This window comes from Seriola aureovittata, chromosome 13 (assembly GCF_021018895.1).
Source record: "Seriola aureovittata isolate HTS-2021-v1 ecotype China chromosome 13, ASM2101889v1, whole genome shotgun sequence".
In the NCBI taxonomy this organism is placed as follows: Eukaryota; Metazoa; Chordata; class Actinopteri; order Carangiformes; family Carangidae; genus Seriola; species Seriola aureovittata.
The window spans coordinates 7,040,100-7,060,642 of NC_079376.1; the positions used below are offsets into that span (position 1 = coordinate 7,040,100).

The 20,543-nt window shown below is 41.6% G+C and overlaps 1 protein-coding gene across 1 annotated transcript in view; it reads left to right on the plus strand.

Moving 5' to 3' along the window:
* stag1a (STAG1 cohesin complex component a) overlaps positions 1-20,543 on the plus strand; it is a 43,827-nt gene that overhangs the window by 21,597 nt on the left and 1,687 nt on the right. The window contains exons 2-31 of the mRNA XM_056393061.1: positions 6,775-7,000; positions 7,641-7,761; positions 7,991-8,146; positions 8,589-8,685; positions 8,810-8,886; positions 9,656-9,860; positions 10,303-10,454; positions 10,699-10,772; positions 10,936-11,059; positions 11,257-11,355; positions 11,460-11,539; positions 11,667-11,774; positions 11,981-12,095; positions 12,606-12,723; positions 12,935-13,038; positions 13,895-13,987; positions 14,311-14,604; positions 14,986-15,056; positions 15,406-15,574; positions 16,746-16,838; positions 17,247-17,421; positions 17,607-17,746; positions 17,853-17,954; positions 18,106-18,254; positions 18,793-18,921; positions 19,071-19,273; positions 19,413-19,581; positions 19,745-19,861; positions 19,997-20,111; positions 20,197-20,277. Coding sequence (XP_056249036.1) covers positions 6,972-7,000; positions 7,641-7,761; positions 7,991-8,146; positions 8,589-8,685; positions 8,810-8,886; positions 9,656-9,860; positions 10,303-10,454; positions 10,699-10,772; positions 10,936-11,059; positions 11,257-11,355; positions 11,460-11,539; positions 11,667-11,774; positions 11,981-12,095; positions 12,606-12,723; positions 12,935-13,038; positions 13,895-13,987; positions 14,311-14,604; positions 14,986-15,056; positions 15,406-15,574; positions 16,746-16,838; positions 17,247-17,421; positions 17,607-17,746; positions 17,853-17,954; positions 18,106-18,254; positions 18,793-18,921; positions 19,071-19,273; positions 19,413-19,581; positions 19,745-19,861; positions 19,997-20,111; positions 20,197-20,277 — 3,759 coding nt within the window. The 5' untranslated portion in view covers positions 6,775-6,971. The remainder of the gene's footprint in view (positions 1-6,774; positions 7,001-7,640; positions 7,762-7,990; positions 8,147-8,588; positions 8,686-8,809; positions 8,887-9,655; positions 9,861-10,302; positions 10,455-10,698; positions 10,773-10,935; positions 11,060-11,256; positions 11,356-11,459; positions 11,540-11,666; positions 11,775-11,980; positions 12,096-12,605; positions 12,724-12,934; positions 13,039-13,894; positions 13,988-14,310; positions 14,605-14,985; positions 15,057-15,405; positions 15,575-16,745; positions 16,839-17,246; positions 17,422-17,606; positions 17,747-17,852; positions 17,955-18,105; positions 18,255-18,792; positions 18,922-19,070; positions 19,274-19,412; positions 19,582-19,744; positions 19,862-19,996; positions 20,112-20,196; positions 20,278-20,543) is intronic.

Consider the following 20,543-nt stretch of genomic DNA (forward strand, 5'->3'; position numbering starts at 1 on the left):
CTGAGGACATGTTGAAATGAATGAAGGGGTTGCAATTTTTCACACAGTGCTGTTGTCTGTTTGAATGCAGCCTTAGTGGATGTTCATGTTGTCGTAACAGACCTATGCAAAGACATCATAAAGGGCTGTATTGTTGGTTTCAGGTACAGGTTCCCTGTTGTTTTGGGTACCAGTGAGACAATGAAAAATATGATCCAGCAAGCGCAGTTTGAGTAATAGATATAGAGCAGAATAATAGATCACCCTTGTTGTGTTTATGCAGTTGTTGCATCTAAAAACGACTTTAGGCGAGACCTCCAGGCTAATCAGACCTGTTTTCTGATCTGAAAGTTTTGAGAGAAAACAGTGTTAGTCTGCATATTGATCTAAGAAGGCAACAGTTAGGCACAACTTCATATATTAATATGTTCATGCTTTTATAAATCTCCATCAGTCAGCTTGTTGTAACATTCAGGCAGTGCCATTAGTTGGAATGAATGGGACTGAATGATGTCCAAAGGGATCATATCATGTACTTCTGTGAGGATCATCCAGACAAAGGTCGTAGGGATGGAGAGGCCAATCTGAAAACAACTTTCACCATCACTGCAGGAGTCCTGTCAGAGTGCACAAGTCAGATTTCATGTAGCACTGATTGGATCTGTAACCGGTCCCGTTCTGTTTTGCACCCCCCCCCCCCCCCCAAAAAAAAAAACTATGCTCCCTCCTGTCTCCACTCAGCCAATCAAATATGCCGTCACCGCCGGGCTTATGACCCACACCAGTTGCTATAGCAACGCCGGCCTGCCTCCTAGAGAACATGTCATGCATGTTAAGTGGTTTTCAGATGCTCGCTCGTTGTCTCTCTGTCTTGCACTCTGTCTTAAGTAGACACACACACACACACACACACTCACTCGCAGAGGATGAAGTGATGCAGCAGACCACAGATAGTTAACACAAGGGTTTGTTTTAGTGCCTCTGAGGCAGCACTCATAATTGTACCGCCTAACCTCTAGTGCGTTTTATCTTCATCTCTTAAAGCATGAATGGCTTAATATCTTGTCACTATATTAATTTCAAACCACTTAAAAAATAAAGTGCTCAAGTTTTTATGCTTATAATTGGAAACAAACTCTGGGGGCATGTGTGTATATGTGCAAATGGAAGAAACAAAGAGGTTTTTACTGTTTCTTAGTGCCCCAGTCAAATGTACAATTTTTCCGTCTTTGATAATTATCCAAGATGTGCTCAGCTGTGTATGTCTGGTAGCCACCAGTGTTTTCAGCATCACCATCATCTTCAGTCAGCCTGAAATTTGATCTTGAAAAGTATTTGTATTGCCTGGTGTTCAAGGTGTTTTAGAGATTCTCAATGAAATCACTGTGTCAAAGCAAAACAAGCTGCACAAAACATCATTTGTTTCAAACAGAGAAGTCCATATAAAATTTTATTTGGCTATTAGCTCATAATGTTCCCCATAAATCGGACAAAATCTCATTTGGCCTGGCCTTTCTGTTTGAAGTGGCTGTATTAAGTTTTATTATTCTGACTGGGCTGTAATTCAGTTTGTTTATTTATTTATGAATTATTCGGTTCAGTGTAAGTTGAGGTTTCCAAACAGTTGATTAGAGAGAATGTTCTTCCTGGTCCTGTTTGATCCTGAGATAAAATATACACATGCACACAGTTTCTGCCACACCACCTGCAGTGTCAGGGCGAATGTTTTGAAATGCTTGAAGTAGAGAAGCTGACCTCCAACCAGCCACCAGCCGTACAACTGTCTGCATTCGTATCACCAGAATTGAACTTCTCATTTGGCTCGGTGTATGTGTGTTTGTAAGGACCTGTGTGAACAAGTCTAATTTTTGCTACTTATTCTTACTTACCTTTCCAGTACAAGACAAGACATTTATCACATCTTGTGCCATTTAATGTGAATAATTAACTTTACTTCCTTTTCTTCACTCATAAATCCTGTGTTTATGGTTTTCATGATATCCATGGCACTGTGTCAGAAACTGAAATGCAGGCATTGGTTTTTCTCCTCCACATGACAGGATGACACAAAGTGCAATAAGCACTTCTTACCTGCAGCTCTTCATCTAACCAGCCTATTGTGGGGCTGCTTTTTTACATACTACCCCTTGCAATAATTAAAACTGGTTCACTTACCAAAAAAGTGCTGAAAAATGTACATACAGTGTAGACTGGATCAAAAGTGAATTATAAAACATGTAAAATAACTGCCATCTGTTGGATTAAAGCAACCCAATGCTGAAGTGAAAGTTTGTTGAATCACCCACCTTATTTAAAAAAAGACAAAAATCTTCCCTGTCTTCTGTAATAGTAAATGTAATACCTTTAGACAAAACAAGACATTTGCATTAGCATTTCCTCTGTAACCTGCATGACTGCACATGTTTATCAGTTTACAGCGATGACACACCTCGGCTTAGGGCAGATACAGTCACGTTTGGGCCCTGCTCCTACGCCGAACCATAAGTGCTGTTGTCCCCTGCTGCGAGGAAGTAATGGAAGTAATCCATATGATCACAGTTCATAACGCCACAGTGTACTTAAGTGTAGTATACTGAGCAAAACAGAAAAGGGGCTTTACATGTTTAATTCATTGTTCTGCGTGGTTGTCATTTTAAAATTGTGCTTATTTAATAGGAGAGTTTGTTTTCATTCATGCTATCAGAGTGGAATTGGGAGTGAGAGAGGGCAGGAGATGTGCAGAGTAAATGCAGTTGGCAGCCTCTGTCCTATCCTCCAAAATTGAGAAATAGTTCAGGAGACTCGCTGCAAATTATTCATAGCCTGGTGTTGAAGCTGCTTCAATCTTTGTGTGTGTGTGTGTGTGTGTGTGTGTGTGTGTGTGTGTGTGTGTGTGTGTGTGTGTCTGTGTGTGTGTGTGTGGTGTGTGTGTGTGTGTGTGTGTGTGAGAGAGAGAGAGTATGAAGAAGGCAGAGAGTACAAGTGTTTCAAGAAAACGAGGAAAGCCGATGTGCGTTTAGGATTATTTAGTTGTTGGTTGATAATGGGTCAGGCAACTCCCAGCTTTCTCTCTCACACACACACACACACACACACACACACACACACACACACACACACACACACATCCTTTTCCTGTTCCTCTCTGCATAGCTCAGGACTGAGGAAAAAAAAAAAACTTGATGAGAGAATTGATGATGTCCCTTTTGAGAAAGATAATGCGACGATGAAAAGGACAGAGATGCACGTTTGGCTAAAAAATAAGATGAGATATAACAGTGTGGAAAGTACAGAGGGATGACGGTGGAGGTGGGGGTGGGGGTGGCGTCCCCAGCAGGGGAGGGGAGAATTAGCAGGTGGGGCAGTGGTGAAATTACATAATGAGAGTCATCGGGCGTCCTCTGTTTTGCGCTCTGTCTGTCAGTCACCTGAAGCTGCTGAATTGTGGCTTTAATCCAGTTGCTTTGCTAAATTTTGTGATTACTTCTTATTAATCAGTTATAGACGAGCGCTGATTACCATTCACAAGTGTATGTGATTGGAGGACATAATGTCATCCCACTGTGCGTGTGGTGTTTTGCATCTACATTTTCATCTACCGCTTGTTCTCTGAATGATGTGAGGTGTTTTAGTGCAAATTAAAATCACTCTAGATAATTAGACAAGACTAAATGAGGTTGTTAACAGCAACATCTTTTGTCATAGTCCTGTCAGATATAACCACATTTACTCTCATTCACTTCTCACTTCCCAACATTTTTTTTTCCTTGTAGTTTATTTTTGACAGTATTTCTGCTCAGACCCTCAGGCACTTCCCATGTGTTCCTCTCTCCACATTGTTTACCTTTGCCATCTTTTTTTTTTTTTCTTTGCTTGTTTGTTTGTCAGATCACATCCCTGAGTCCCTGTTCAAATTCTCTAGTTTTTCTTGTGCTGTGCCCCTGAGCTTAGTGGGCAGACTTTGTAGAGAGGAAGAAGAAAGAGTCCCTCCTAGGCGACATCTGTACTGTACGACCAGCTGCTTGTCTGTGCACATGGAATATGTTGCGGAAATTAATTGTCTTGTATGTAAAATATTGGATTTTAGTTCTTCAGTTCAGTGTTAAAAATATTGAAGTGTTTCATGAGTAATGTAAGTAGTTGAATAACTTTTTATAAAAAAAAAAAAAAGGTTGTTTTGCTTTCTTTTAAATGTTTTCAATAATTAATGAGGTCTTTTTCTTATTCCTCACTGTCATTTAAAAAGTCCCATTCTAATAATAGCATTATCTCAGGAATGCTGCAGGGGAATTTCTTCAACTTTAGCTTAAACATTAACTTGACTCACTTGGATGAATTGTTTATATTGCGATGGTGAAAGGTCAAGGTCACTGTGACCAATCAAAACATGTTTTTGGTTTTTTTTTTGCCATAATTCAAGAATTCATACACTACGATGGAGCTTCTTTGCAGCAACATCGTATTTGAAGCATCGTCTACTGTCATGGCTACAACTTGTCGTGTTCTATCAGAGTCAGCCGTATTGGCCAAGCATGTGAAGACATACAAGGAATATGTCTGTTTTCAGTTTCTCTCAATGAACTAACACTAATACAGTAGTCCAACCAGTTTTATTTATATACCCTTTTATATATCACAAATCAAAAAAAATCAAATTTTCCTTAATTTATATATTTGAATATGGTTATAAGAAGCACACCCTGTGCATGATGTCCCAGCAGTTCATATCCTTTTATTCTAGTGTAAATAGTTAATTATTTATGTACTGTACTTTTTCCCTGGTCATGCACCAGCATCTCAATTATGTTTTTGCACATCAGAAGTTTAGATTTACTTAAAACTTACTGGAGTCAGGTTTTTCATATGTTCCCACTCCCATTTTATTAAATATCACTCCAATGCTGACGCCCAGCTTATGCCTGCAGAAAAACATCTATGGGTTACATAAAACGATTTTAAAAAGAATTTGTCGTCTTTATTGTGACATTTTGCAAGTCAACATTTCTTCCTTGTCCATTCAAGTTTTTAGAATGCTGTTCTACGGACAGTCAGGATTACTTCCCTCGCCATTTATACGTGCAGCCATGTCAGCAGAGTCAGGCCTCTTTTATCCTTTTGTGGGTTTCAGGTCTGTGCAGCAGGAATATCAAATGCCATAAATCGATTAGGAGCTTATGTGCCAGGGGCTCACCTGGTTAAGCATGTAACATATATCAATGCCAAGTCCTTGCTGCAGAGGCCCGGGTTCAAATCAGGCCCGGGCCCTTTGCTGCATGTCATTGCCTCTCTTTCCACTCACAAGCTGACATGCAAGCAGGCAGAATCCCAGCTATTAACACTCAGCCTCTGTGGGCTCTGTGGAGGATTGGAAAAAGGAAACTTCTGATTTTATCGAGTATTATTACAACCAACTAAACATCACACGGGCTTTAAAAAGAAACTCAGAGCTTGTAATGACTGAAATCCTGTGTTCGCTCTTTCTCACAGTCCTGGCATGTTTTTAAATGATGGGTTGACAGTGTGAGAACAGTGAGCCAGACAGATGACTGTATATGTGTGTGTGTGTGTGTGTGTGTGTGTGTGTGTGTATGTGTAGTTCAGCATGGTGAAACAGGGGGCTCTCCTGCCAGTGCTACTCCTCAGTACAAACACAGTATTTAAATACACACTCTCTTAGCCTGCCCCCTACTGTTGCCCAGACCTACTTTCAAACACACACGTATACACTCACACACACTCTGGGGAAAATAGAGCCCTAAAACACTTTTCAGGTGAAGAGAACTGGACTGGAGCTGAGATGTGAGTTAAATGAGTGTTAGTTGATTTTTCTGAGCCCACTTTTCCCAGTTAAAACCCACTTAAGCAGTTTGGAGATAGACTTTGGGCAGAGGACTTTGTGGATCATACTGCCTCTTGTGGTTAAGAGCGGCATTGCTCCACCTTTGCTCTGCTCTTATTAGCATATGAACAGGTCACTAACTGCTGTTATAATTAACATTGCTGCCAGTCTCCTAAATGAGAATTTACCCTCATTATCAGCTGTGGCTGGAAGGCATTCTGGGATTGTTTCATGGAGTTTGCATCATTCGTGGCACCTGGGATTTTTCTCAATTTAGACCTGCTGGAAATCATATTTTTCTCCTACTTTTGAATAACAAAGACTGTTTTTTTTGTTTTTTTTTAACTTCTTTTTATTTTTTAACCAGAGGGCAACACTTTGATTGAGTCATAGCATTTTTATCTCTATTTTAACAAAGCTTAAAATAGTATAATATCACAATTTTGACACAGTTTTGAGCAGAACTTCATTTATTTGATGGACTGTGATACATTTCTGAGTGCCATCATGGTGCTGAAATTGTTTGTCAACAACACTCCTGTGAGCCAACACTCCCTGCATGTCCCACAATATTTTGCTGTTGTAGTTCTCAAAGTGACCAGTTGGTGTCCTCCTCTCCCCATTTCCACCTCCAAAGCCTGATCCAGCAGAGTGAAAGACAGAGCTGTCTATCTCTGCTTTCTGTGACATTTTACAGTTGTGACACTTTGGACACTGGCCTGTGTAATGTCTAAATAAACTGTCAGTGGTGTGTTAATGTAGAAAAGAGCAGTCATGTGTACTGGTTTATTTATTAAATCATTAGTAACTTGACAGTTTACTCTAAATGTCTTCATGAAGTTTTTGTTTATGTGCACATGCTTCACTGTTGCACACACTTCATTATAGCTGCAGCCAAGTCTTGTATCATCAGTGATTCTTACAGGCTGGATTTGTTTGTTTTTGTGTTTTTCCAGGAGCTGAAGAGAGTTGAGTTCTAGTGCCAGCAAGTTGAGTGCCGTCCGTCCTGGAGCCTCTCCTCCCTGCCCTTCTGGACCTTTCCCCCAACTGAGCTGCGCATCTTGTACCTCCATCTTTGGAGCTGAAACACACTCAGTCCTGAAGGCTCACACAAACGCAGTCACACACCTGACCACCTCCCCACCCGAGCAGGATGATCACCTCGGAGCTCCCCGTCCTACAGTGAGTGAAACACTTAGGAAGCTCATTGTCAGCAAAAACATACATGAAATAGGATTTTTCATTGGTCAATTCATCTCTCCATTTTCTGCCACAGTCGAGATTATATTCATTTAATTAATTATATCATTAGGAACTATTCATGCATGCTGCTGGGAAGTACTGAAAAATATATAATAGATATAATAATGAATAATTCTCGGCCATTTGACCAGGAAATAATTATTAAATTGTGTTCTATGTAATATCAAAAAGGTCTTTTAAAGTCTTAAATTGAACCCTGAACAAACTCTGTTTAGTTAAATCCTAAGAAAAATTTATTTTATACCAAAACCTTTGTCTGAGTTTTTTAATGATTCTCAGGAGTGTATGTTTAAATCTCAAAAATATATCTGAAAACTCAAGTGATTCTGTCATTGTTCATTTATCAAAATAAATATTTAAATTATTTTAAAAATATATAAATATAATATTTATATAAATATAAATTAAAAAAGAAATTTCATCCCTAAAGTTTCACTTTTGTTAAGAAAGTTATATGTATCATTTTGGAACTGAACATGTCATTTGCTCTAGCCTGGATGAATAAAAGCTTTGACCGAACGCACATGAATCATACGTGTTTTGTGTTTCGCTCCGGCAGGGACTCATCCAATGAGTCTGGGGCAACAGACACAGTGGGCTTAAGTATGAGCATGAGTGAGATGGAAGATCCAGAGGCAAAAGGGAAGAAGAAGAGGGGGAGGCCTGGAAAACAACCGCCGGTATGGGTCTGAAAATCCTGGTTAACTATATGTCTTTGTATGTGACTGCCTCTGTTTTTGATTGTACGAGTGTGTGCATGCATGTGTGTAATGGAATAGGTGAGGGAACAAGCTCTTACACCCCCAGTATGTGGAGGTCTGCATTTGTGTATATGTGTACAGGAGTTGTGAACATGAGCGTTTGCGTTCTTTATTCCTCACTGTGTATTCAACAATTTCCTCCCCAAAGACATCCAATAAGAAGCCTCGAAAGTCGCCGACAGACAAGACTCTGGGAGTTGCCAGAGGCCGAGGGAAAGCCAATGGTGTGGCTCAACATAACGGAGATGGTGGAGACCCTGTCACCCTGTTTGAAGTGGTTAAACTGGGCAAGAGTGCCATGCAGGTGGGTGAATGTAGATCTGTTTTTCAGTTTTAGAAACTCATATTCAAAATATATACTTAAAAAAATATATTCAAGAATAAGTCAAATACAAGAGGTTTCATTTCAAAACTCTGCCTTGGGCTCAGGTTCAACCTTTCAGTCCAGTCCCATGTGCTGTGGTTCTTCATGGTTTGAATGTGACACCTGTCGGTTTTGTCCTAACAGAGCATATTTGTGTTTGCACCTGTGCTCCTGTTGTTCGAAGTCTGTTCTCTCTCCTTTAGGAAAATAGGTTTTACAATGGAGAAGGGGCCGTTTTAAATTCTCACTGTTTTGATTGTGTGTGTTTCTCGCTGTGTGTGTGTGTGTGTGTGTGTGTGTGTGTGTGTGTGTGTGTGTGTGTGTGTGTGTGTGTGTGCGTGTGCGTGTGCGTGTGTGCGCGCGCGTGTGTGTGTGTATCCAGTCTGTGGTGGATGAGTGGATCGAATCGTACAAACAGGACCGAGACTTGGCGCTGCTAGACCTCATCAATTTTTTCATCCAGTGCTCGGGGTGCAAAGGTGAGACTACCTTTAACTACTGTAATCACAGTGGTCCTTTCCTGAAATCTGTAATTCTGTGTGACTGTGTGAGCTGAATAACAAATCTGAACCTGATTGAATGTCATCATTGTTGTGTAACCAGGCACTGTGAGGATTGAGATGTTCAGGAACATGCAGAACGCTGAGATCATCCGTAAGATGACCGAGGAGTTTGATGAGGTAAATGTCTGCCTCTGAAATTAATGATTGAGTAAAGATAATGTCGTCTGTTGTAGGAATGTATGTCTGTATTTATCAGCTCTCTAAAAATATCGCCTTTCTGGAGAGGCTGTGTGCACAATGTGTTCTTTCCTCAGGTCTTGGCTATAGAAGGATTAATCCTCCACAGGATTAATGAATGCTTCAAATGGATGTTGGCTAATGTTAGTTGAACAGAAAATACAGAAAAAAAAGGGATATTCGTTGGTGGGTGCACTGTGATTTAAATCACGCAGTTAATTGAAATTACTCTCATGTCAATTTTCACTTTTCAAGTTTTTCACCAGCTTCTCGCCACATAAAACATTTGTAGCATTACACAATCATACAAGCAGAGAAGAGAATAATAAATAGCTGTTGTTGAACAGATGAAAGGGGCTCTGGTCTCCTTCATTGGTAACAAATGTGATGATGAACCGCAACCAGAACAGAATGAGCAACAGCGCCCATGTTATTAGAAACATGCCCCTGCTAGGACACCCATTGTATGTTTTAATAGCAGTAAATGATCGAACAGTCTGAAGACACAAATTGAATATGATCACTTGTGAATTAAAATCCGAGCCTTAAAGGTCAGATTTAGGTCAGAGTAGAAAGCAGATTTTATTACCTTTAACACCTGCAGAAAATAGTTTATTTTGCTCAAAAACAGTCAGCTCAGAGGCTGGAACCAGTTCTGATGAAGTATGATACAGTCTCTCTGATCCCTCTTGTGTTTCTTTGTCAACAGGACAGCGGAGATTATCCTCTCACCATGCCAGGGCCCATGTGGAAGAAGTTCCGCTACAACTTCTGCGAGTTTATCAGCGTTTTGATTCGCCAGTGTCAGTACAGCATCATCTACGACGAGTACATGATGGACACGGTGATCTCTCTCCTCACCGGCCTGTCTGACTCTCAAGTTCGAGCCTTCAGACACACGTCCACGTTAGCAGGTGACAACACCAGCTTCACGAGTTCTTGTCACCACAACAACAAGTAGACGTGTATTTGTAGAGCGTTTTGCTGAACATTGATTAAGTGGGTTACACAGACCTCCGCACTGGCTGGCAGTGAGTGATGTCATAATGAAAACATTACATCTTACAGGTGACAGTAAATACTTTTGTTCAGGCCTGTTTAAATAAACTCCAATTAAAAACCAGTATGATTAACAATCAAAAGGCAATTTTTAGGAAATAGATTTCAGTGTGTGAGACAACTCCTTCTTTTTACGTCTTCATGCTATTGATAGATTTGAATCTAACTATTTGATAAAAGACAGAAAATGTTATCAAAAAGTTATGTCCCACGAGGAAATGTCTGAAGCATCTGAGTGTGTGTTTATCATTCAGCTTCTTGTGTGTATTTTATTTATTTTATTTATTTTTTGACCAGCAATGAAGCTGATGACAGCACTGGTGAACGTAGCGCTGAACCTGAGCATTCACCAAGACAACACCCAGAGACAGTACGAGGCAGAGAGGAACAAGATCGCCGGCAAACGAGCCAATGAGAAGCTGGAGCTGCTGCTACAGAAGAGGAAGGAGGTTGGATAGTGTTTGCTGTGACTATTTAAATGTGTGGTGGAGAATCAGAAGTATTCTCGATAATAATCTTAGGATATCTGTTCATCAGCAGCAGTAAATGTGTAGTTAGTTATCAGGATGTGGATAGAAAATGTTAAAGTTCCCACGTTGAAATCATCAGTGCTGATATTTTGGAATAACAGTTGTGCTCTGCTATATATCAACATGTTTGCTTGTCTGTAGCTTGTTGGTTTTCTCTTTGCAGCTTCAGGAAAACCAAGATGAAATTGAGAATATGATGAACTCAATCTTCAAAGGAATCTTTGTGCATCGCTACAGGTACACCTCCTGACTGCTGACGTTCATGTGATTAATTTAGTGTTTTCCAAATGTGTTTTTGAACTTGTTAAATGTCATCATGTGCCTAGAAGGATGATAACGGTGACCACAAGCATTAATAATAGTCACACATGACTGATTTCTGTCTCTCCTTACTTCCCAGGGATGCAATTGCAGAGATCAGAGCCATCTGTATTGAAGAGATCGGAGTGTGGATGAAGATGTACAGTGATGCATTTCTTAATGATAGTTACCTGAAATATGTTGGTTGGACATTACACGACAGGGTGAGAACACAGTCACAAACAACCACACAGTTTTTTTCCCTCATATTTCTTCGAGACTTGGCTGCTGCGGTGTTGATATTTTGGTTGGCCGCTGCTGAATAGATTATTTTCACACCAACACACAACGCTTTAGGCCTTTATCCCACCAGGGTCTGCTTTTCTTTGAGATGTTTTTAATCGTCTCTCGCTTTTTCCAGCAAGGAGAGGTGCGTCTAAAGTGCCTGAAGGCTCTGCAGAACCTGTACACAAACCGAGAACTGTTTCCCAAGCTAGAGCTTTTCACCAACCGCTTCAAGGTAACGCCTGCAAGAATGTAAATAAACACCCTGCTGCTTTTAAGAGACTGAACAAAAGATCTGAACAGAAAAAAAAACTCTTGCTCCCGTATCTGTTTTGACAGGACCGTATAGTCTCAATGACACTGGATAAGGAGTATGATGTGGCGGTGGAGGCCATCCGGCTGGTCACACTCATCCTGCAGTAAGTAGCTTTGATACGTTTACACTATTCTTGCTGTTAAAAAGCAACTATTTGAGTCTCCAATCACAGTGTACAAAATTTTTATTCTGCATTGTATTGAGGAGCTCATATTGATTATGTTTTGCAGGGGCAGTGAAGACGCCTTGTCCAATGAGGACTGTGAGAACGTGTACCACCTGGTCTATTCTGCCCATCGGCCGGTGGCTGTCGCTGCTGGAGAATTCCTGCACAGAAAGTGAGTCCACGCTGAGGTCACATGTCATGTATCCATACGTAGAAGTCAACTTGACATAATGTAGAGCATCACTTTCAGCTGCATCTACGTTCAGAGATGCATTCATGTTGAATGAGTGGAGTTTATTTTAGTGTGTACGCTATTCCTACGCCTCTCTCTTCTTTTCCATCTCTCTGTGTCAACCGCTTTCGCTCTCTCTTTGACAGGTTGTTCAGTCGTCATGACCCGCAGGCAGAGGAAGCGCTGGCGAAGCGCAGAGGGAGGAGCAGTCCCAATGGAAATCTCATCCGCATGCTGGTGCTTTTCTTTTTGGAGAGCGAGGTAACACTCAAAGTCACAGTTTACTGTTTTTCTGTACCGTACACATGACCAATCAAACATACTATGAATGCACAGGGGGGCTTGACATTTAATGTTTTAATTTCTTTAAAGTAATGTATTGTTTCTGTTTCCCTCTGGTTTGGTAGAATTTAGTCAAATACAGAAAGTGGTAAATTTATATTGTTGTAGATTTCACACCATACAGCTATTGAGAAATATTGTTGGTCCTGCCCTGGCTGACAATATTAAAGTTTTGATTGATGGATGACATTGTGTACACACTGTGCTACATGCGAGATACCAGGAAAGATGAGGACAGCTTTGGGAAGTGCAAGACTCCCCACCATCTTTGTTGTAGTTATGGATTTCAGCTTTAAGTTTTCACACAATTCCTCCAAAATTTACATGTGCCGTTTCTTTCTTTCTTTCTTTCTTTCTTTCTTTCTTTCTTTCTTTCTTTCTTTCTTTCTTTCTTTCTTTCTTTCTTTCTGTGTGTGTTTGTGTTTGTAGCTCCATGAGCATGCAGCCTACCTTGTGGACTCACTGTGGGAAAGCTCTCAGGAGCTGCTGAAAGACTGGGAGTGTATGACCGAACTTCTGCTGGAAGAGCCGGTGCAAGGAGAAGAGGGTAAGACACACACATACACACTGTTCCTGTTCTCTTTTTAAGCCTATGAATTGGCTTTAGGCTCCTTCACTGAGATGATGCAATAAAATCTTGTTCCTTGAAACTCTCTCTTGGAGTCTCTCCTAATCCCTCTCTGTTTGTCACCTCTCTGTTTGTCTCTCTTTCTCTCGCTCCTTCCCTCCCTCTCCTTCTCTTCCGTCCGTCTCTGCAGTGTTGTCAGACAGACAGGAGAGTGCGCTGATAGAGCTGACAGTGTGCACCATCCGACAGGCAGCAGAGGCACACCCACCTGTTGGCAGAGGCACTGGCAAACGGGTAGGTCATGTACACACACATCATATGCCTTTTGATGTGATGAGAGGTGAATATATACCTGCCAACAGACACCTTGAGCAATATTGTTCACATGTTGTAATTTAGCTTGTAAGAACGTTTGTTCAAGGGGAAACATTGGTTCACAGTACAAACTGAGGTCACACTTGTTGGTCCAGCTGAATCAAAGGACTTAGATGTACAAGTCCAGTCTATGACTCTTTTTGATGTCAGTCCAGACTATGTTAAAATTTCAGGTTAACCTGAGACTGACCAATACATGCATCATGAGGCCTTTGATAACCCGCAGAGCTCTGTTCATTTTGAAAAAACATTAAACACAGAGAAGAAGACTGATCTAATCTTGCTATGTATGTTAAAATAATAAAGTCTGCCTTTTTGCTCATTTGTATATTTGTTTGCTGTTTGTCGTTTTCTTCTTTATACTACTCTATCTACTCGTTACTGGGAGAAAAGTGCCTCTGTCCCCTTACATTATATCTGTTTTTTAAGTGTTTAATGTGTAACTGTGTACATACATCTTTATGTGGAAGAAAAGATTAAAGGAAAAGTCGGGTGGAAAGAAAAACACAACTCTAACCCCTTGTCTCAGCAGGCAACCAGTTTAGCAAGACATAACATCTTTGGCAGATTCATGGGTAGGGAACTGATATGGCAAAAGGAGAATTGTGCTACACTTGAACAACTTCAGATTGAAGAGGAGGGGGACAACATTTCTGTTTTATTTCTAACACAAAATTGCATTTTTTTTTGTTCCAGCCTCCTCTCCTTCCTATTTATTTATTTTTTTTTATATCCCAGCAACATTTGACCTCAAGTTTTGTGTTTGTTTGTGCAGGTGCTGACGGCGAAGGAGAGGAAGACCCAGATAGACGACAAGAACAAACTGACAGAGCATTTCATCATGGCCCTGCCCATGCTGTTGTCCAAGGTAAGACTTTCCAAAGCTCCAGCCTGCAGCGTGCACGCAGCCAGAAACAGGCGCTGATTAATGATTGGGCAGGTGAATGATTGGCTTGTCGAAATAATTGATTAAGGTGTTACTTATGTGGTCATGAGAGGTGTTATTGACTAAATGACGCTCTGGACAAGTGTGTTGGCTAAATACTTAAAATGTAATTGACCGTTTTACGAACTGAGAAACAGAAACAAAGCATCAGGTGTTGATTGATGGGTCTCTCCTCCTCTCCACTGCCTCTATGCATCTGTAAGTCTTCTTCATCTAAGTGTCTGTCTCTGTTCCCTCGCCCACAGTATCAGGCAGACTCAGAGAAAGTAGCCAACCTGCTGCAGATCCCACAGTACTTTGACCTGGACGTGTACAGCGCAGGGCGCATGGAGAAGCACCTGGACGCTCTGCTGAAGCAGATCCGGCTGGTGGTGGAGAAGCACATCGAAACTGACGTGCTCGAAGCCTGCAGCAAGACCTACAGCATCCTCTGCTCTGAGGAGTACACCATCATGAACCGTGTGGACATCGCCCGCTCGCAGCTCATCGACGAGATGACCGATCGATTTGCACACTCGGTCGAGGAGCTTCTGCAGGAGGTATGATGGGAAGAGGAGAAGGTGTGGATTTGAAAGGGATTAGTGAATAAAGGGAAAGTGTTCTTTATCTCTACTCTCGCTGCTTAAATGAGGGAAAAATTCTGTTTATTTATCAAATATGTATTTGATTGATAATCTACATCAATGAAATAAGGGTTAAATTGAGCCTCCACACACATACTATTCAGTGAACATTAGATAGCAAATAAAAGTTTTATCAGGCTATAAAAATACACATTTAGAAAGAAATCTTTACTTTTAGAAATGGGGAGGTTTTCCACAAACATAAGCAGGTTGTGTGTCAGTGTTTGTTCTGAGGTTGGTGTTTGTTACAGTATTTGTCTAGTCTCTTTAAACTAACTGGTGATTGTTACACTGCAGGCTGAGGAGGCCGACGATGACGATATCTACAATGTTTTATCTACTCTCAAGAGACTCACAGCCTTCCACAAGTATGATTCTCTCTTTACTTCTTACTTTCAAATTGTTTAAGAATGAAAATAATCATTTTTTATATTTATTTCCATTTTGAATAATTTTTTAATTGTTTTCTGGACTCATTGATTGTTTAACTCACCCCGTCAGATAAGACAAAGAAAAGCAGCATCCTCACAACTGTGAAACTGAAACTAGACAATGCTTTTAAAACAGTTATTCAATGATTTTTTGTTGATTAATTAAAAAATATAATTTCAGCTACATTTCACAGATTATACTATAAGAATGCGATAAGATGAAAAACATAAGTGTCTGAAATTTCAACTGAATAAACTGATTTAACCCTCTTGTTTCCTGCCTCAGTGCCCATGACCTGACGCGGTGGGATTTATTTGGGAGCTGTTACCGGCTGCTGAAGGCAGGCATCGAGCAGGGCTCCATGCCAGAGCAGATAGCCGTCCAGGCCCTGCAGTGCTCGCACTACTCCATCCTCTGGCAGCTGGTCAAGATCACAGAGGGGGCTCCCAGCAAGGTGCCGGACTCCACTCTCTCACAGGGCTCACAACACTGAGCACACTCAGATCCCAGCGTTTTCTTTGGTTAGGGGCTCAGCGTTGAGGCTGCCATGTCTAAGCATCAGTGACCCCAGAGGGACAGAAGCTTATCTGTATTTCTGCAGAGACGGGCAGCTTAGGCATAAAAAATCCATCACAGTATCGGACAGGATGCTTACCCCCGTTCAAGGGGCTTACCCCCAATCTATCTCATTTAACTCTTGAACACTGCTCAGAGGCTACAGATCCCAAGGCTGTTATCTTGCAATGGACCAAAGCCCAAACATCGAAGACACTTTAACCCCTAATCCACTGCGGGGGAGTGTTCGCCCCTTTCCCACAGTGCACTATTTAAAGTTGAAAGATAACCTCTTTAGCTCAAGCTCAATGGGCCTGCACCCTGACCTACAGTAGCTTTAAAGATTCCCTCATTTGCCCCCACTGTATGTCACTTCATTTGTCAGTATTCACTAAAGCTGCAACTAAAGCTTTTTTTCATTATTGATTATTTTCTCAATCGTTCTATAAAGCATTTAATCTGTGAATGCAATGCGAGGGCAAATTTCTTATTCTTAAAAAAAACCTTAAAAAAATGCTGCACATTGATGAAGAGCTGCTGAACGGACTTTTGTTGTTTTTTAACAATGACAATAAAGATCACAAGACAAAAAAATCAATTATCTATCAGCCAATTGATTCAGCTCTACCTTTAACCAGAAAAAATAACTTGCAGTATGTATGAAACAAGCAGCCAAAATTAGTATAAACTAATATTCTGTTGACCATTAAAATTTGAATTATGCAGATTGCTCTATATAATCTGCGCTGACAATGTGTCAACAATTAAATAAAAAAAAAAAAGACAACAAACATCATCATGAATAGTCGATGAGTCTCCCACGTCCCGCTGAGCTCTCTGACCTGCAGCGACACAAGTGTATTGATTCTCGTGAGTCAGTGAAGTTAGTTGATGATAGATTCAAATCATTAAAGTTTGATTACTTCATTGGTGCAGTTAGTCAGGGCCAGACATTTAGTCTGACTGATACTGCTGTTTACTATTGATTCCTTTCCAAGCGCTCATTATTTGACACTTGGCTAATGATGTGTTGTGTTGTGTTTTGTGCGTGTGTGCGTGTGTGTATGCAGGATGACCTCGTGGCTCTCAGGAGAGTGGTGAAGTCTTTCCTGGCTGTGTGCCAGCAGTGCCTGTCCAATGTCAACACCCCAGTTAAAGAGCAGGTAACAACACGCACCTGATGCGACGAGCTCCACCTTCACTGTGAAGGAAGTAAAACGACGTCTTCATGTGATTGTGAATGTTATTGTCAGAAACGTGTTTTGATAGCAGATATCAGATAAAAGTAAAAACTGTTTGCTGTCTTCAATACAAATTAGCAACGGTGTCTGATATGTTGATGAGTTTGATTGATGAATATCATCAGTACAGTTCACTAACTAACCTCTCAAAACACTAGAGAATTCTTGAAACAATGCAGAGTTTATTTTGAAGTCCTCTGGCCCTCCCAAAAAAAAAAATGCTTTATCAAAAATAACAATCAGGTTTTCGTGGATCTGCAGTTTTATTACTGAACAGGTCAGACGCTCTGTCAAACCATAACTCTCTTATTTGCTCCTCTATTTGCTCAGGCGTTCATGCTTCTCTGTGACCTGCTGATGATCTTCAGTCACCAGCTGGTTTCCGGCGGCAGGGAAGGCCTCCAGCCGCTGGTCTTCAACCCAGACAGCACTCTGCAGAACGAGCTCCTCAACTTCGTCCTGGACCACGTCTTCATCGACCAGGATGATGAGAGCCAGAGCATGGGTGAGAGACGGAGAAAGACAGTTTTTTACCGGGCATTTTGTTTTAATGAAACCACAAATTGTGTCACATTTAATGATTAATAAGCTTAAAAGATATTTTGACAAATTAACTACTAAATGACCCCACTTGTTCAGTCTATTCTTCTTGTGTATAACTTCTCTCCACTTCTGCGAATGCGCCTGTAGAGGGAGACGAGGAGGACGAGGCCAACAAGATCGAGGCTCTCCACAAGAGGAGAAACCTGCTCGCTGCTTTCTGCAAACTCATCATCTACGACATTGTAGACATGCCCGCTGCTGCCGACATCTTCAAACACTACATGAAGGTGTGTGTTCATCTGTACTTAACATAAAACAGACCATGACAATCCATGAAACCACAACCAAACCAAAATTGTGTAATCGTGCACTGTTTGTTTTTCTCTGCCTCAGTATTATAATGATTATGGAGACATCATCAAAGAGACTCTCAGTAAAACCAGACAGACGGACAAGATTCTCTGTGCCAAGACACTCATCCTCAGTTTGCAGCAGGTGAGACAGTGAAACGCGTCACGTAAAGGCTTGTAACAATGCACTCTTGAAGTCTTGACTGCGCTCATGTGCAAACGTACAAAGAGCCAACTGTTAACGTGCAAATTCCTCTGTGTGTGTGTGTGTGTGCGTGCGTGCGTGTGTGTTTCAGCTGTTCAACGAGCTGCTGCAGGATCAGGGTCCCAACCTGGACCGAACATCATCTCATGTGAGCGGCATCAAAGAGCTGGCCCGCCGCTTCGCTCTCACCTTCGGCCTGGATCAGATCAAGACCAGAGAGGCTGTGGCCACGCTGCACAAGTAAGAACCATGATCTGTTTGTGGCATAAGGCGGGGCTAACAGCTGCAACCAGACAGGGAGGAAGTGAAGAAAAACTGAGTTGTTAAAAGTAAATGTGCAGTTTTTACAAAGCTGCATTAGTCAGATTTAGAAATTAGATCTTCTATCGGGTTAGGGATTAGGTGTCAGGTTCCATACGGGGTTCAGAAAGACCAAATTAAACACGGACAAATAAAATGATGATGACCCAGGTTGCTACAGGGTCAAAGAGGAATTAGATATTTTACTAGGAATTGTCAATTCATCATCTAATAGACTGAAGCCAAAGCAAGAACAACAAAGTGACTTAAAAGTTGAACAGAAGAGTTCAAGAGTTTAAATGTTATAAATGTTAAAAAAAAAAAAAGGGAAAAAATGTTGTCTGCTGGCAATATCAGAGGTTTTCTATTTCTGTAACTCTTGGTATCTTTGGGACTTACTCTATTTTGCTCTGTTCCTTTTTTCTAACTGTCACCTTTCTGTCATTGTTTCTCTCTCTCTCTCTTCATCATGTATCAGGGATGGAATAGAGTTTGCATTTAAGTACCAGAATCCCCGAGGACCAGAGTTTCCTCCTATCAACCTGGCCTTCCTGGAGGTCCTGAGTGAATTCTCCTCTAAACTAATCCGCCAGGACAAAAAGACAGTGTAAGTGTCCAGTCATATCATCACACTATATTGTTCACATAGATTAAAGATCCTTTACTGTCTTGTAATGATAAGTTATTCATAAATAAATCCCCATGGAGTAAGTGGTATCATCCTGAGTCAAGTTCAATTGCTGGATTTCTCCTCAGCCACTCGTATCTGGAGAAGTTCATGTCCGAGTCGATGTCGGAGCGTCGGGAGGACGTGTGGCTGCCGCTGATCTCCTACAGGAACAGCCTGCTGACAGGGGGAGACGAGGACCACATGTCCGTCACGTCAGGCTCCAGCAGCAAGACCGGCTCAGTCCGCAGCAAGAAGGGGCGACCGCCGCTACACAAGAAACGCATCGAGGGTGAGCAGACAGTAGAGGCTAGCGTTACGCTGTTTGTTTGGCTCGGCTGCACTGAAACCATTACGGGAAAGGAGACATGTACGCGGTTACCTACCACTGCGTTGCTGAAGCTGTGGACTTTCTCTGTGTTCGTTTGCAGAGGAGAGTAGTGTGGAGGGCTCGTGGCTGATGCGTAACGACACCCTACAGACACCGGGGGCGCTGCAGACCCCTCAGCTCACCTCAACAGTCCTCAGAGAGAACAGACCGGCAGAACACTTGCCAGACCCGGACTCAGAACCCGGATCAGAGAACGACTTCGTACACAAGTGAGATCATTCACATACCGTGCACACGCATGTACTGTTCATCCACATACAAATGCTGAAATATAGCATTTGTGTCAGTCAGCATCTTTCTTCCATTTACTCCTACATATTGAACTGATGTGTATTACTGTGAAAATCCAGCTTTTTGTCTGCCTGTCTGCAGTCCTCAGATGCAGATGTCGTGGCTCGGTCAGCAGAAGATGGAGGAAGTGAACAGGAAGGACCGGACGGGCATGAACTACATCAAGTCACGCAGCAATCAGGGCGTCCGGCAGACTGTGTAAGTGTGTTTAGCCTTTACGGCATCGGCTACAGTAGATCCATGATGCTTGGTGAAACCTGGATCACAAACTTTGTGTGATAAATAAACTGATAACAAGAAAAAATAAACTGTTCCTTGCCTCCGACTCTTTAGGCGCGGGTTGATGGAGGATGACGCAGAGCCGATCTTCGAAGATGTGATGATGTCGTCGCGGGGTCAGCTGGAAGACATGAATGAGGAGTTTGAAGACACTATGGTGATCGACCTGGTCAGTAACATCGCTTCCTCTTGAACTGTGACTTTCCACAGAAGCACTGAGGACCCTTTTAACTTTTGGCTTTTTTCCTTCTCAGCCGCCATCGAGGAACAGACGTGAAAGAGCAGAATTAAGACCCGACTTCTTTGACTCTGCAGCAATGATTGAGGACGAGTCGGTGAGTAAGACTTTGTACACTTTGTCATTTATGTAAATAGAGCTGAAACAAGGAGTCAGTTAATAGATGAGAACAAATGACAGAAGAAACGAATCTGCAGATTATTCTGTAATCATAAATTTCTTATTTAATCTCAAATTACATACCGTATTGAACGTTCTGTAAACTTTCACATCACAGTTTAAAGCCACAATGGGTAGAATTAGAGCTTTTTGACTTTGGAGCCCTCTAGTGGTAATATTAAAAAAGACACTGCTATGCACACT